We start from the raw sequence: 15,733 nt of genomic DNA, 5'->3' as shown, positions 1-15,733 counted from the left end.
GGAGGAATGCCTGCCTGACCTACAGAGGGCTTTTCATTGGGTGCACTGTACCCACTGTTTGATTTATTTCCTTTTTTAAATGCATGCACAAAATAAGATCACCAAGCATGATGAGAGGTTCAAATTCTGAAGTTACTCAATTTTTTTTCAAGCTCTGATAAACATTTCTAAAAAAGCAAAGCCATGAAATTTTGCAGTTTCAATAGAATAGAATAGACCAGACCAGGTTGGGAAAGACTTTTGAGATCATCAAGTCCAACCTATCACCCAACACCATCTAATCAACTAAACCACAGCACGAAGCTCCCCATCCAGTCTCTTCTAAACATCTCCAGTGATGGTGACTCCACCACCGCCCTGGGCAGCACATTCCAATGGCAAATCACTCCGTGAAGACCTTCTTCCTAACATCCAGCCTAAACTTCCCCTGGTGCAGCTTGAGATTATGTCCTCTTGTTCTGGTGCTACACTGCATTTCACATATGCTTTTCACATGCTTTGGAATTGACTAGATTTTACTGCTTTTGATTAAAATGAAGCCACATTCTTTGCCAGCCATCATACAAACAGCGGTGTGTTTGTCATTCAGGTGATGCCACGGTTTGAGCCGGTACACAGTGATACAGTTAATTTACCAAACTGAAGTTGTTGCCATAGCTCCACTGTGGGACAGCACAGATCAAACAAAAGCCTTTTTCAGGAATGCTAGTTCAATCCTGACATTCATCTCTGTCTGTAACAAGGACGGGTCTGTTTCCTACAGCAGCATAACAAGCATATTTAAATGCTGCAGAGGAAAGAAAGAAGGAGAGGCAGCGGATGTTCTTTGCTCTGGGGGGGTGAGGGGGGTGGTGGAAATATAGCCCAGGAAGATTTGGAACTTCCTCTGTGAAATGGCTTTATCACAGCAGATTACTTGGAGCTGATCTTTTCACCTCCTTTGGGACAGTCGTACAGGAACAACTTGGCATGAACGTTGTTCAATTGTCTGTTAAATACAAGAAGTGGGAATTCTGCTCTGCAGTTCAGAGCCTCTCAAGGAAGGTGGGAGAGCTGCAGAGAAGAGTGCAAGACAAGCAAAGTAACGAAGATGGTAGGCAGCAAAAAAGGAGGTACAGAAGAGGAAGCCCAGGAACCTCCCAGATTTCAACGAAAGGTGACAAAGATGTTTTCTTTTTCCCTGTTGTTTTCTTAGTGCTGTAATTTAAATCCATAAGTTATGAATCAAAAATATTGCAAACTCTTTGCTAGATCTCTAAGGTAATATAAACAGTGGCCTGTATTAACATTTGAAAGTACAAATGGAGGATAGTATCAAACCTAAGTTAAGTGTACAAAATTGTTATTACTACACTGAGGATTATTCTTGTCTACCTTTGTGTCTAGGGCATGCATGACCTGTCTCAAAGAGAATAGGACAGAAAGTTAAAACTCAGGTTGAAATATTAGATGTTAAGCTTCTGGTTGGTCATTTTTTTTGATGATGGAAAAAAAAGTCTGTTGAAACCAAGAGGGGTGGTATAAAAACCAGAATGCAAGCAAACCATGAGTTATAGCAAAGTGGTAAATTCACCTGTCCCATGTCCAACTTAGTATCTTTGTTAAGTACAGACTGTCTTGGTAGAGAATTGTATGTGTGTATGCTACTGCTCAGGATATGAGTGTATACACTCTACAAGTGGGGAGTATTTAATTCTCTTACTTTTAATCCTTACATTGATCTGAATTAATTCATGTTATCATTCAATTGACTGAAAAGTTTTTACATCTGATATGATCCAGCTCTGACTACATGTCAGCAGCTGCTTACTGAACTATGCTATTCACGTGACATTTCAATATGCATTATTTGACTGTATGGGGAAGAGTCTTAAAGGAGAACAGATTACAGAAATTAAAATCCCAAATTACTGCTTACCAAGAGCTCTTTGTTTTCAAAGCTCTTCACAGGAAGTTAACTGATAGAAATGTGAAGAATTTATCAATACAAATAATACAGCCTTTCATGTTCCAAGGGTAGGTTCCTTCCTTACCAGGTCTATAAATCCCTTTTGTCTGCAGAACAGCACATTTTAATTTCCTGAGTTACCCATTAATGTCAGGATGAAAATAATGAAGCTTCTATTAGGATGTTAAAGCTCTGAAACACACATGTAGTATAGAAACTAGACTAAGACAGGAGGGCCACAAAGATGTTTGGGAAGCTGGAACACCTGTCCTACAAGTCCAGACTGAGGGAGCTGGGGTTGTTCAGCCTGGAGAAGAGAAGGCTCCAGGGAGACCTAATAGCAGCCTTCCAGGGACTCTTCAAAGGCCTGTAGTGATAGGACAAGGGAGAATTGCTTGAAATTAGAGAAGAGTAGATTTAGATCGGATGTTAGCAACAAGTTCATTGCAATGAGGGTGGTGGAACACTGGAATAGGTTGTCCAGGGAGGTGGTTGAGGCCCCATAGAATCATAGCATGGTTTGGGTTAGAAGGGGCCTCTAAAGGTCATCTAGTCCAACCCTGCTGATGTCAGCAGGGACATTGTCCACTAGATCATGTTGCTTAGAGCGTTGTCAAGCCTGAAGATCACCAAGGACAGGGCCCCAACTGCCTCCCTGGGCAATCTGTTCCAGCTCAGCAAGGCTCTGAGCAACCTGAAGTAGTGGAGGATGTCCCTGCTGACTACAGGGAGGTTGGACTAGATGACCTTTGGAGGTCCCTTCCAACCCAAACCATTCTATGATTAATTTCCACTATGATTGAAAAATAAATCTCTCATGAACATCTAAAACATGTACTATTTTTCACAAAAGAAAAAAAATCCCTGCAACACACACACATTTGATTCTGGTTGTGGTTAAAGTACTGCAACTCCTAGACACTCAACCTGAATTAGTGGAATTACACTAACTGGAACAGAGAGCAGAATCTCATCACCTGCTTGCCAAATGCAATATTCCTATTCAAGCCCAGGATAAAAGTACAAAATATTATAATGTAAATTAAATAGGGGAGACAAGTGAGAGCAAACTCCCAGAGAATGAGCCCTCACATAATTATAATGTCTAAGTATTAACTCAGGTGCCAGTGGTATTCAAGAGCATACAGTTATTGCCACAGCATGAAAGTCTCTGTTTTAGCTACTTTCAGCGCTCTCATTTTACAACTGCACAAAAATGAACAATTAACATATAAGCAGAACATTATTGCAGAGAGGCTGGTACATTACAAGACCTGGCTGAAGATCAAATGCGCCTCCATGGGTGAATAATCTCAGCCTTCACCGTTTCAAATCTCTCCAGCAGGAAGCAGGACAGCATCGTGAGATGATGCAAAGTCCAGTTGCAGTCCTCACAATTCTCTGTTGCTGATTTGGCACTGGCGCAGGCTGTGCTCACAGTGCAGGGAAGCAGCAAGGGCCACTGCTCCCTGTGGGCAGGGAGCTCAGCATAGCAAGGCTGGCAGGACAGTCAGGACCTCGACACCTAGTCCTTGAGGACCATGAGCAGGGCAGCCCAGAGATGGGAAGCAAGATCAGCCCAGACTCCAGAGCAGACAAGGTTGGGGTGGTAAGGCAGGTCTGAGGTCAAACTAGAAATGTGACTCAAGGCCAGGTCTGGTGATACTAACTTGAGTCAAATGGAGCCCAGTGATCATCAGGCATATCATAGAATCATAGAACAGTTTGGGTTGGAAGGGACCTCCAAAGGTCATCTATTCTAACCCCCCTGCAGTGAGCAGAGACATCTTCCATTAGATCAGGTTGCTCAGACCCTTGTCAAGCCTGTCCATGCTGTAAGGCAGTTTCAAGGTCAAGCCACAAAATCAGCCCACAGGTGGGGACCTGGATCAGGCCTGATCATGGTAATAAGTGTCAGACAACCCAGGGATCACCACATAAGTCCATAGCAACAAGGCAGGTCCAACATCAGGCTAGAAAGACATACACATGGCCAGAACTCCTACAGCCCAGCTCCAGCAAGGACTACTTCATGGACACTACATCAGGGCAGGGATTAAGGCCTCAAAAAGGACCACAGCAAAGGGGACTTACTGGTGGCAGAAACCCTGGACACCAGCTTCCAGAGAGGCTGGCCAGAGGCCAGCTCTGGAAGGAGGGTGAACTCAGGAGTTGAGGCTGGGCAGGGGAGCAGCATTATAGGAACACCAAAGACCAAGGTCAGGCTGATTACTGAGGAGGAAGTACCCAAGGAGGCCCCACTGGGCCTGATTCAAGGCTTAGGAACTCCTGAACTAGCTTAGGGTAAAACGAGGTCAGCTACTCCCCAAGAACAGGAAGACAGCATAGGATGTCTGATGGGCTAAGGACCTTGCAACTCAGGGTCCCATCCCACAGCTCCATGCAAGATGATCTGGGCAGGCCTAAACAAGAATCAAAGTCATAAAACAATATTTCAAACTTGCCTTATCACCACAGGCTGAAATCAAACCAGGAAATTAATCTGCAGCTATAGATCCAGACCCAAGGGAAAAAATCTTCAGACAGAAGGCATAGGAGGGTGAAGCTTAAATACTACCCCAAACCCATAGGCAGAGGGTGTGGTATGGAGGCCCCAGCTGAGGCTTGTCAGGGCCATCAGGGTCTTTTAGTACCCTTAGGATCCTGCAACATATGAAGTGACTGATATCCAAGACCAAATTTTTTCAGTTTTCATGAAAATGTCAACCAACATCACAAGTGCTGAATCTCCAAATAAATACTAATCATGAAAGCTCTTGGATGTTTCAAAGGAAAAGCCCCCAGAATATCTGCAGGATATTCTCAATCTCTTTCCTAGAAGCAGCTGCATTATGCTGGAGAAGTTCTACCTCAGTGGGTAGGATATGACCAGCCAATAACATGCCAGATCAAAAGTTTCAAAGGTGGCAAAGTTATAAGCAACTGAAATAAGATCTTAGGGTCAAATACTCTGAATAACTAGTAAAAGCTGAACTGTCTAGCAGAGAATTATTAGTGCATACTTTGTTCTAAATAAAGTATTTCTGCCCAGATAATGACAACCTCCAGTTACTATGTTTTTGGTATCCAAAATATTAAACATGACCACAATCCACCCCCCCTCCCCCAACAATCACTTGAATGTAGGTTACAGTGTGATTTTGAAATAGTGTGGAAAAAGATCTGGAAAGGTATTTGCATTAAAAATTGATGAAAGATAAAGGTTGACAAGAACAGTGGAGAGGGAAAAATACATTGGAAACCTGTAATGCTGAACAGGTAGTGTGACAGAATACTGATGATCAACTCAAGAAGTTTGGAACTGGGTGAAAAGGAGGGGACTGGGTAGACTGAAAATAGTTAGATGTGAATGCAGTAAAAATATGTACAAGAAAGGCAGTCTCAGCTTTGCATGGATTTAATGGGATTGGAGTGTGTGCCTGGAAAGCCAGAAGAGGGGGGAAAGAGGAAGGAGGATAACAGCACAGTGTAAATGCAAATGGGAAAGAGATTTTTCTGAAATTATGTTTTATCTGTAACAATAAGAAGCAGGATAGAGAAAATGAAGAATTTAGGCAAAGTTTATACTGAGATATGCAGTACACAGATCATGCTGGACCATGTCCAGAGAAGGGCCAAGGGGATGAGCAGAGGGCTAGAGCACCTCTCCTATTAGGACAGGCTGAGGGATTGTTCAGTTTGGAGAAGAAAAGGTTCCGAGGAGACCTTATTGTGGCGTTCCAATATCTGAAGGGGGCCTACAAAAAAGCTGGTGAGGAACTCTTTAGGGTGTCAGTGATAGGACTGGGAGGAATGGATCCAAGCTGGAGGAGAGTAGATTTAGATTAGATGTTAGGAAGAAGTTCTTTGCAATAAGGGTGGTGAGATGCTGGAACAGGTTGCCCAGGGAGGTGGTGGAAGCCCCATCCCTGGACATTTTTAAGGCCAGGCTGGATATGGCTCTGAGCAACCTGATCTAGTGAAGGGTGTCCCTGCCCATAGCAGGGGCATTGGAACTAGGTGATCCTTGGGGTCCCTTCCAACCCTGGCAATTCTATGATTCTGTAATATTCAATATTGTATTTCTTGATGGAGCTAAAATTGCAGCTGTAGTGCTGTGCTTGCACCACTCTCTGGGAAATCCATAGAGAACCCAAAATAGAACAGATCTGTAAAATATGACCTGGGAGAAACCATTGCAACAACTGAGGCAGTTTAGTCTAGAAAAGTCATGAGAGATGTGACAAAGATACTAACCTACTTGCTGAATGCCACCTCTCTGCTCTGTTCCAGAACCTCAACCCCAGTAGTTGTACAGAAAGCAAAAGAAAGTCAATCTGTTCTCTGTATCCAGGAAAAAAAGCAAGCAGGGGTAATAGAGTGAAGCAGTGGAGGTTCAGGTGAGACATCAAGAAAGCCCTTCTAACAAGAAAGAACAATGATAAGAGTGGATTGACTAGGTATTTAAGGGTGTGTGAAGGGAATAACAGACAGATGTTAGCTATTCAAAGTGCTTCCTAGTCTCTGTGCATTCGACAGGAGAGCCCCACTGCCAGAAATCCCTCATCCTCTCCTGACAACCCAGTGACTCAAAGCTTGATTGTTACATTGGCAAGGACAGCAGAAAAATCTAATAACAGGACAGACAGACCTAATACTGCCCACATTAAGTGATTGTCTCTCTGTCTTCTTTTCATATTCTCTTTTCTTTCTACTTTCTTTCTCATCTCTTTTTCACTTACTCACCCCTTTCACATAGCCCCTTTCATATTTTTGGTTGTTGGGTGGGGTTTTTTGTTTTTCTTTTTTTGTATTGCACTTGGCCTCCTTTGAAGATGTGCAACAAAAGATGAGACATTTTCAATTAAACTTTCAGGCCCTCAGGAAATGACCCTAAGTCAAAATTCTCTTGTAATTCCTCATGGCTATGAATGGCCTTAGATGTTTGTGTCCTCTGATGAAGTCAGCTCTTCAAAACGCTCGCAGTGCCCACTGAAACCGAGCACTGCTGGAATCCACTGTCATGAATCTGTTAAGGTTAACAGTAGCCAATGGAGTCTTTCCAGTCTCAAAAGCAAGGGCTTTATATTATCTTGATCATATTCTCATGCCACTTGAGAGTAAGAAGGCCAGGTACTTGTAGCAGCGTATAAGCTACAGCTGTGTGTGGTGTAGCAGACTCACAGCATGACTGAAGATGTAGTCGTGACTCCTGTGCCAGTTTCCTCCTAAGAGTCTGGGAGCTCTGTCACATATTTGGCTGTGACAGAAACCTTTTGTTGGATTTAGACGGCGTTGCTACCTTTATGATTTCAGTACCACAAGTTTGAAAAAGCATTGCTTAGAAACTTAACCCAAGTTGAAAGGAATATGTGTTTCTGTTCCCTGAATTCTTTGATGTCACTAACAGAAAACCACATAGTACACAACGGTGCCAGAGGAGGGCCATGAAGGTGATCAGGGGCCTGGAGTCCCTCCCCTAAGAGGACACATTGAGAGAATTGGGGTTATTCAAGCCTAGAGGAGGTGCCAGGAGACTTTCTAGTGGCCTTTCAGTGGTTAAAGATGGCTTATAAGAAAGATGGGTACAGACTCTTTATCAGGGAGTAGTAATAGGACAAGGGATAAGGGACTCTACCTGAAGGGTGGTTGTGGACAGGAAGGGGTTGGTCTCTTCTCCCAGGCAACCAGCACCAGAACAAGAGGACACAGTCTCAAGCTGCACCAGGGAAGTTTAGGCTCAAGGTGAGGAGAAAGTTCTTCCCAGAGAGAGTTGTTAGCCTTTGGAATAGGCTGCCCAGGGAGGTGGTGGAGTCACCATCCCTGGAGGTGTTCAAGAGGGGATTGGACGTGGCACTTGGTGCCATGGTTTAGTAGTCATGAGGTCTTGGGTGACAGGCTGGACTTGATGATCTTTGAGGTCTCTTCCAACTTTATTGATTCTGTGATTCTATGATTCTGTGATTCTATGACCCTATAGTGAGAGAGGGTATACTTAGATATGAGGAAGAAGTTCTTCACTTTGAGGGTGGTGAGACACTGGATGTCTGCTCCCTGAAAGTGTACAAGGGCCAAGTTAGATAAGGCTTTGAGCAACCTAGTTTAATGGAACGTATCCACGCCCTGTCCTCTCTAAGGTCGCTTCCAACCCAACCCATTCTATCATTCTTTGATATTTCATCTCTACTCCGGAAAGGCGCTCCAAGCATCTTTGCCCTCCCCAGCGAGGGGAAGCGGGAGGTCGCCGTTGGCCCAGCCGCTGCCAAGCTGGCGCGGCCGCTAGCGGAGGCACAAGAGGACAGGAGCTGTCCGTTCAGCACCGCGCCCGCCCGCTCCATCTCCTCCCCCGCCTCTCCTCGCTCCCGCGGTCAGTTTTGAACGAGTCAAATCTGACCGCGGAGCGCCATGAGGAAGTTACCGAGACCAGCCAGGGCCTGCAGGCTCACGGGAAGTGCCTGCTGAAGCGGCGCCTCGCCTGGCTGTGTAGACCTGCAGGGTTAGGGGCAGACACGCCAGAAAAATCTCTTGATGCGTCTCTGCATCCCAAACGCCCACACCGCTCCGATGCGCGGCTCTAAGCCGGGCCTCTCCGCCCTCGGAAGGGCACAGCCTACACCGGTGCGGCGCGGGCAGGACACGGTTCGCGGGGAACCCGGGGCGCCTCGAGGCGGCTTCCCCGCAGCAGTGGGCCGCGGGTTCGCGGGCCGGCCTGACACCGCCGCTGGAACCAAGGCCGCCCGGGGCGCCGCCGGGGGCTGCGGTGGCGCGGCGAGGCAGCAGCCAACCAGAAAGCCGCATGCAAATGAGCGCGGCGTCCCCCGCGCGGAGGGGGCGGTGGCGCGGCGGCCGCCCGGTTGCCATGGCGACGCACGGCGGCCGTGCCCCCGGGCGGCTCCTGGGGAGACCCCCCGCGGGGCGGGCGCGCGCGTGACGGCGGAGCCCCGTGCCGGGCGGGCCCAGGTGGTGGCGGCGGAGGCAGCAGCGGCACCGGCGGTGGGAGGCGAGGCGAGGCGAGGCGAGGCGAGGCTGCCGCCGGCCATGCCAGTGCTCGCTCCCGATGCTGAGTCAGAAACAGGTATCCCGAAATCCCCCTCTGAGGCACGGCGCTCGGAGGCCATGGAGGAGCTAGAGCACACCTGCCCCCAGCCACGCCTGGTGAGTCAGGCCCAGCCCCGGGCGAGGGCTCGGCCCCATCTCGCTCCTCCCGCCTGAGCCTCCTCGAGTGCTGCGGGACAGCAGTGCGGGCGGCGTGGTGGGGGGGCGAGTGCGGGGGAGCGGGGGGCGAGGGAGAGAACGACCAGTGCCGTGTTACCGATGGGCTCTTTGTGTAGCACCGCGCTTCCGCGGGGACGGAGAAAGAAGGAAGGAGCAAGGGCTACGGTGGGAGTGGGCTGTCCCCACATCTTGGGGTCCCGGCTCCATCCGGGCTGTCCTTGCCGTGCTTTGTCGTGTGGGGACTTCAGGGAGTACAGTGACAGCTAGGCAGAATTTCTCGTCCTTTCTTTCAAAGAAGAAGAATAAGAACAACAACAAAATCCCAACACCTCAGCCATTCCCCGACGGCTCAGGGTGCCTTTAGAAAATCAAGGGCTGCCGCGTTTGTGAAAGGCTGGTGTGCATGTGACTCGGTACCGCCGTGTTCCAGTAAAGCAGCTGCATGTCTTTAATAATGAACGCAGGACAGCAGCGTACCCTCCACGGAGGCGGCTGCAGGGAGCGATGGCCGGTCCCGGCCTCTCGCCGTGCCGCGGCTCCTGCTCCTGCCGGGGCCGGCAGCCGCTGCCACTTCAGTGACCCTCCCAGGTCCTGCCGAGCCTTGCAGGCCGGCCCCGCGGCCAGGGTACATCCAGGAGTGGTAAACCCCGCTTCTGTCAACTTCACTGGACTTCGGTGAAGAGTTTCTCGCTCGATACGGGATGTGTGTGAGGGAGTCTTGGAGAGCTGCGGGTTTGAGGGGACGGGAGGGTGAGGGAAAGCCAGGAGAGTAAAAATAAACTTCTTTGATAGTAAAATAGTAAAATGAGCTCCTTTGATGGCCTTTGGTTAAAGATGCGGGAGGGCTTCCTCAGATCGTGCAGGTGACTTTACAAGGCTGCTGTACCCTCAGAGTTAAGGTGGTGAGAGCTGCCTGGTTTTAATCTGCTCATTTTAAATAACTGGAACTTTTCCTTGCTTCTTATTTAAATCTTTTATTATTCCCATCGGGAATGATGATTCTTTTCCCCAACATGGTATGCCCCATTGGCAAGGTGGTAGCAAAATAATAGTAACAATAGCCACACAGAGAAATGAGGAGAAGGTAGCAAGGTGTGAAAGTGCATGATAGATGTAACAGCTTAGATCATTTAACGCCAGAATCCAGTCACAGTCCTAATTAAAACATGTTTAAACATCAATCTTCAGTAATTAAATTCAACACTATAGTTGAAACATTGTTCTGATATGACAAGAAATAGTTGGAGCTGACCTAAATTAATGTTTTCTACGTGGTAGTGTTATAATTAGGATCAACTTTTAAGAAAGATGTTCATTTGGAAAGCTTTTGGAGTTGTTTTAATAGGGGAAGTTAGCTCACGTGTTGTTGCTGCAGTGTGTTCGTACAGGCTGTCTAAGATTTCTCTGTCAAAAGCTCAGATATAACAACCCATTTGAATATATTACTCCATGCAGTCTGACATTTTAAAAGATTTTAAAGAAAGAAGTGACAATATGATGCCAGTATTTACAGTATCATGCATTCCTGTATAATTTCTGTGGAAATTAAGGTGACAGCTAGAGTACACGAATCAAACAGGAATACATTATGATGTTTTAGATCTTCCTCAGTACCAATAATGGACAATGGAGACATTTAAATGAAGATTTATGGAAAGTATGCCCTTAGAAAGTGGTATTTTGTCAGTCAGCAGCTCTACGTTATCTTCGGGCCAAAAAAAATCCCAAACTGTCTGATGAAATACATTGCAATACACTGCACTTGTTAGAGCATATGGAGTGATGCAAGCAAGCGTACTCAGGTTATTTCTTAAGTGAGAAGAATTAAGAGCTTGTGTCCTGAAGCATTAAACTGACATCATCCTTGACAGATGAGCTAATAAAATGGATATCAAGTTCCTACCAGATCTTTAAGTTCTTCGGTACTTTCTCTGATCCCACTCCTTTGAATCACAAAATCAAAATCACAAAATAACCAGGCTGGAAAAGACTGCAGAGATCATCAAGTCCAACCTATTACCTAATACCTAACACCTCATGACAACTAAACCATGGCTCCAAGTGTCACATCCAATCTTTTTTTGAACACCTCCAGGGATGGTGACTCCACCACCTCCCTGGGCAGCACATTCCAATGGCCAATCTCTCTGTGAAGAGCTTTCTACTTACCTCAAGCCTAAACTTCCCCTGGCACAGCTTGAGACTGTGTCCTCTTGTTCTGGTGCTGGTTGCCTGGAAGAAGAGACCAACCCCCACCTGGCTACAACCTCCCTTCAGGTAGTTGTAGAGAGTAATAAAGTCTCCCCTGAACCTCCTCTTCTCCAGGCTAAACAACCCCAGTTCTGAGGGCACAATGTACAGTGATGGGCCAGTAACCAAGTCACTTACTCATCTAGTCCAACCCCCTCTGTGGTCACCAGGGACATCCTCAACTAGATCAGGTTGCCCACAGCCCTCTCAAGCCTGACCTTAAATATCTCCAGGGATGGGGCTCCAACCACCTTCCCAGGCAACCTGTTCCAGTGTTCCACTACCCTCATTGTAAAGAACTTGTTCCTAAGATCCCAAGGTACCATCATGATATCCAACTACCACGTGTGTGAATGCCAAGGAAATCTTTCTCTGAGTGACACGCGCCTTAGTCTCAGTGCAAAATGAAGAAACAAACCAATCAAAACCCCAGGTTTTATCCATAGTGGTGACTCCAACAGTTTTGTAGCCAAGGAAGAGTCCTTACAAGTAGCATTTCTCCAATCCTCTTTTGTATATTTTTGCATTTATCCATTTCTTGTCTGGACCAAACTGCTGGGTTAAGCCACTTTCCCATCTTACACTGTCCTAGCCCTGTTTTTTAAAGTGAGCACTGCTTCACCTACTTAAGCCCTTGGATACCTATGGTTTACCCATCCTTGCTTTACATGGGATAAACATCACTGCTGGTCATATTTTGCCACACTTTCAGTGTGTGACAGTTGGCCCCAGGTAACTGTCAACAATCCACGGAGTACTGTTGGTCTGTGGATTTCAGCCTAGCATTGTGAGACCTGTAGGTGAGGTAAGCTCTTAGTTTAACTGGATGGCAGGAGTTGGACTTGATGATTTTTGAAGGTTCCTTCCAATCCCTAACATCCTATGATTAGAGAAAACACCGAGGAGTAAGTACAAAGCCTTGTGAAATTATATGGGGAGGTAAGAATAATTCATTTATACTAGGGGGAAATGGGAAAAAAATGGAAATGGGTAGGTTCAGATTGGATGTTAGGAAGAAGTTCTTCACCATGAAGGTGGTGAGACACTGGAACAGGTTGCCCAGGGAGGCAGCAGACACCCCATCCCTGGAGGTTTTTTAGGCCAGGCTGGATGTAGCTCTGAGCAACCTGATCTAGTGTGAGGTGTCCCTGCCCCTGGCAGGGGGGTTGGAACTAGATGATCCTTGAGGTCCCTTCCAACCCTAACAATTCTACAATTCTATGTCTCTTGGGGTCAAGAGTTTGACTTTGGTCCCACAAGGCTTTAGTCCCAGATGTGAGCAGCTCCTTGAAAGACTGGTGTGCACCTTGAGAATTACCAATCCTCACCCTGAAAGACACAAACAGGCATTTGAACAGAGTTTGTTCAAGAAGACATTTCCAGAGAGTCTTTTGTAAAAGCAATCAATGGCAATTTATAAGGACAGTATTGCAGGTAAAGCAAAACTAAATATACATTGAAACTTACTTGAAAACAATTTCCACATTTCCAAATCTCACCTTTCTCTTGAACACACTTAGAGCTTCTTTTCCTTGTGTTTCTTGTCATCCATCACAGGCCACAGTGGGAACATCTGGGAAATTGCTGTTGGGAACTGGATACCAATGTCTTATTTTCAACACTGGCTGAAGTCCTTAGGGTTAGGCCAGCAAAGAGAACTCAGGGCAATTAAACATACACTTCTATCACAGTACTCACCTTGTTGTGCTTTGAGTCTGAAGTGAGATTGAGCCTGAATCAGGCTCTTCTGCAACACACCAGAAAAGTCAGGCACAACTTAAGGAACCTAAGAAAAAACCCCAACAGATAAGCAGAAAACAACCTGAATTAGGCAAGGTCAGCTACAGGTGAGGAGAAGGAGTAGACAGGTAGGTGGTTGGTTTGGCTTGTGCTTGTGATGGTGCTGATGGTTAGAGAGCCAGGCAGGAATGAAGCAGCAGTTAGCAGAGTAAATTCAAGTGATTCTATCTTCAAGATGACATAAAGAAGCAGATAGGTGCTTTTTACTGTGTCTGCTCAGTCCTTGGCAATGCAAACCCAGGAATACCAGGCTATTCCCAAGACCATTGTTATATGACATCCATGCTACCATCCAAGCTGCTCAAGATGTGGCCAGTTCCCATTTATCTGTGCAGGAAATGGCATCAGGGCCCTGTGTAGAAAGGCCCAACTATTTTTGTTTCTGCTTAGTATCAGTGTTGCAAGGATGGACAAGCTGGAGACTTAGGGCCTATCCATATGGCAGATAAAACATGTTCTGCCAAGGCACTGTAAGCATCAAGGCCATTTAAAGTTCATGCTGACAATCCCAGTGCCTACTCCCAAGCCTGGATTTATTTCTCCTGCCTGCTCTTGAGATGCAGAGGCTACAGACCTTTGTAACTCAATAGGAATTAGATATCAACTATCTTGAGACCACTAAATAGACAATATTTTGGAGAATGAGACTCGGGTACAGCTGAAGGTCGCAGCTCTCATGTCATTTTAGGTGCCAGCTGATTGAGCCATTTTGTTTATTTTGTTGATCTTTTTAGAAGAAATGAGAATGCAGGAAGGTTTCTCTAGTTTTGGGGGTTTTGGGGGGGGGGTTTTCATTTTTTTTTCTCCAGATATATTCAAATACATTTGGAAAATACTTTCATTGTATTGAAGAGTAGAGGAAAATGTTTCAAGTACTTTTACTCACTAGAGCTCTCTAATGGTTTAAGAGGCTCTGGGCTCCTGTAGAAAATTTCCTCATTGCTGCTGTTAAGCAACAAAATGTTAAGCACAACATATGAAAGAATTGCAAGAAAAACATGCATGCCTTGCATTCCTGTGTTTTCATCCCTCCTTTTGAATCTGCAAAAAGTGTTGTGAGAGGATCTGATGTAACCTGTAGAATTATTTCAGATACTTTATTTCCACCAGCTTCCACAGATCTTCATGTTTATCTTTCCTGTATCACTGCAAGGTATATGCAATTTTAATCAGAAGAGCTAATGGTAAATTGAGGGGGGGTTATTGTGGATAAAAAGTGTCCCAGGCATCTGTTTCTCTCTCATGTGATGTTATGACTTAGGGGGTCTGCCATCTGTTTACTTCAATGTGGAACTAGGAACAAATATATATGTAAATAGCTTTGCATTTAAGGAACCCCAATTAACTTTATTTGACCAAATATCTTTTTTGGACCAAAAATCCTTTACAAGTTTGAGGTTTGCTCTGGGTTAATTTTCATTTTCATAAATGTTGGCTACTGCATAAAAGCACACACCCATAAAAACCCATCCCAAATGTGATGTGCGCTTGGGGACATGTAGAAACCTTTGCTGCACATTAAAAAATGAGTAATTGCCTCTAGATAGCAAAAATCTGCTGTCGTTTTTCCTTCACTACATCAAAGGACATGATACATGTTCTGAAATGCTATAGTCTTTGCAAAGCTGTGTTGCAATACAGATGCACAGAACTCTGCTCTGGTAAGAACTCACCTGGAGTACTGTGCTCAGCTCTGGAGCCCTCAACACAAGAAGGACAAGGACCTGATGGGGCAGGTCCAGAGCAGGGCCATGAAGATGATCAGGGAGCTGGAGCACCTCTCCTATAAGGACAGGCTGAGGGAGCTGGGGTTGTTCAGCCAGGAGAAGAGAAGGCTCCGGGGAGACCTGAGAGCAGCCTTCCAGTGTCTGAAGGGGGCCTACAAGAAGTCTGCAGAGGGACTGTTTCCAAAGGCCTGTAGGGATAGGACAAAGGGCAATGGCTTGAAATTAGAGGAGATTTAGGTTGGATATCAGGAAGAAGTACTTTAGCATAAGGGTGGTGGAACACTGGAACAGGTTGCCCAGGGTGGTAGTTGAGGCCTCATCCCTGGAGATCATCAAGGTCAGGCTCAACGAGGCTCTGAGCAACCTGATCTAGTAGAGAATGTCCCTGCTGACTGCAGGGGGGTTGGACTAGATGAGCTTTGGAGGTTCCTTCCAACCCAAACCATTCTGTGACTCTATGAAGAGGTATGGTGTAGTGTATAACCACACAGCCAGGATTGTGCACAGACACTCAACACTCCCAGAGCTGTCTCTCTCAATATGTACCTTTGTTTTCACATAATCTGCTTTCCTTTCCTAGACACACATAGATAGACAGCATAAGGTGAAAAATTCTTGTGAAAGACACTGAGTCAGAGATCTGGTAGAGAAGCCCAGTGCACTCCCAGTGGGGAAAATAATTCTTTTCAGATTGCTTCTACTGGCCAGCTGGGGAACTTCAGAGACTGTGTGGTTGCTGTGTAGGAGGGAAAATGGGGGGCTTTTTGCTTCAGCATTGCTCTGTTTTGAGGAA

The 15,733-nt window shown here is 46.1% G+C and overlaps 1 protein-coding gene across 1 annotated transcript in view; it reads left to right on the top strand.

The window, feature by feature from the left end:
- The first annotated feature begins 8,958 nt into the window (after window positions 1-8,958).
- Window positions 8,959-15,733, top strand: part of PCYT1B (phosphate cytidylyltransferase 1B, choline) — a 33,748-nt gene continuing 26,973 nt past the window's right edge. Inside the window, exon 1 of the mRNA XM_009900784.2 lies at window positions 8,959-9,103. Coding sequence (XP_009899086.1) covers window positions 8,987-9,103 — 117 coding nt within the window. The 5' untranslated portion in view covers window positions 8,959-8,986. The remainder of the gene's footprint in view (window positions 9,104-15,733) is intronic.

This window comes from Dryobates pubescens, chromosome 12 (genome assembly GCF_014839835.1).
Source record: "Dryobates pubescens isolate bDryPub1 chromosome 12, bDryPub1.pri, whole genome shotgun sequence".
NCBI lineage: Eukaryota > Metazoa > Chordata > Aves > Piciformes > Picidae > Dryobates > Dryobates pubescens.
This window is presented reverse-complemented; position numbering and strand designations above follow the sequence as displayed.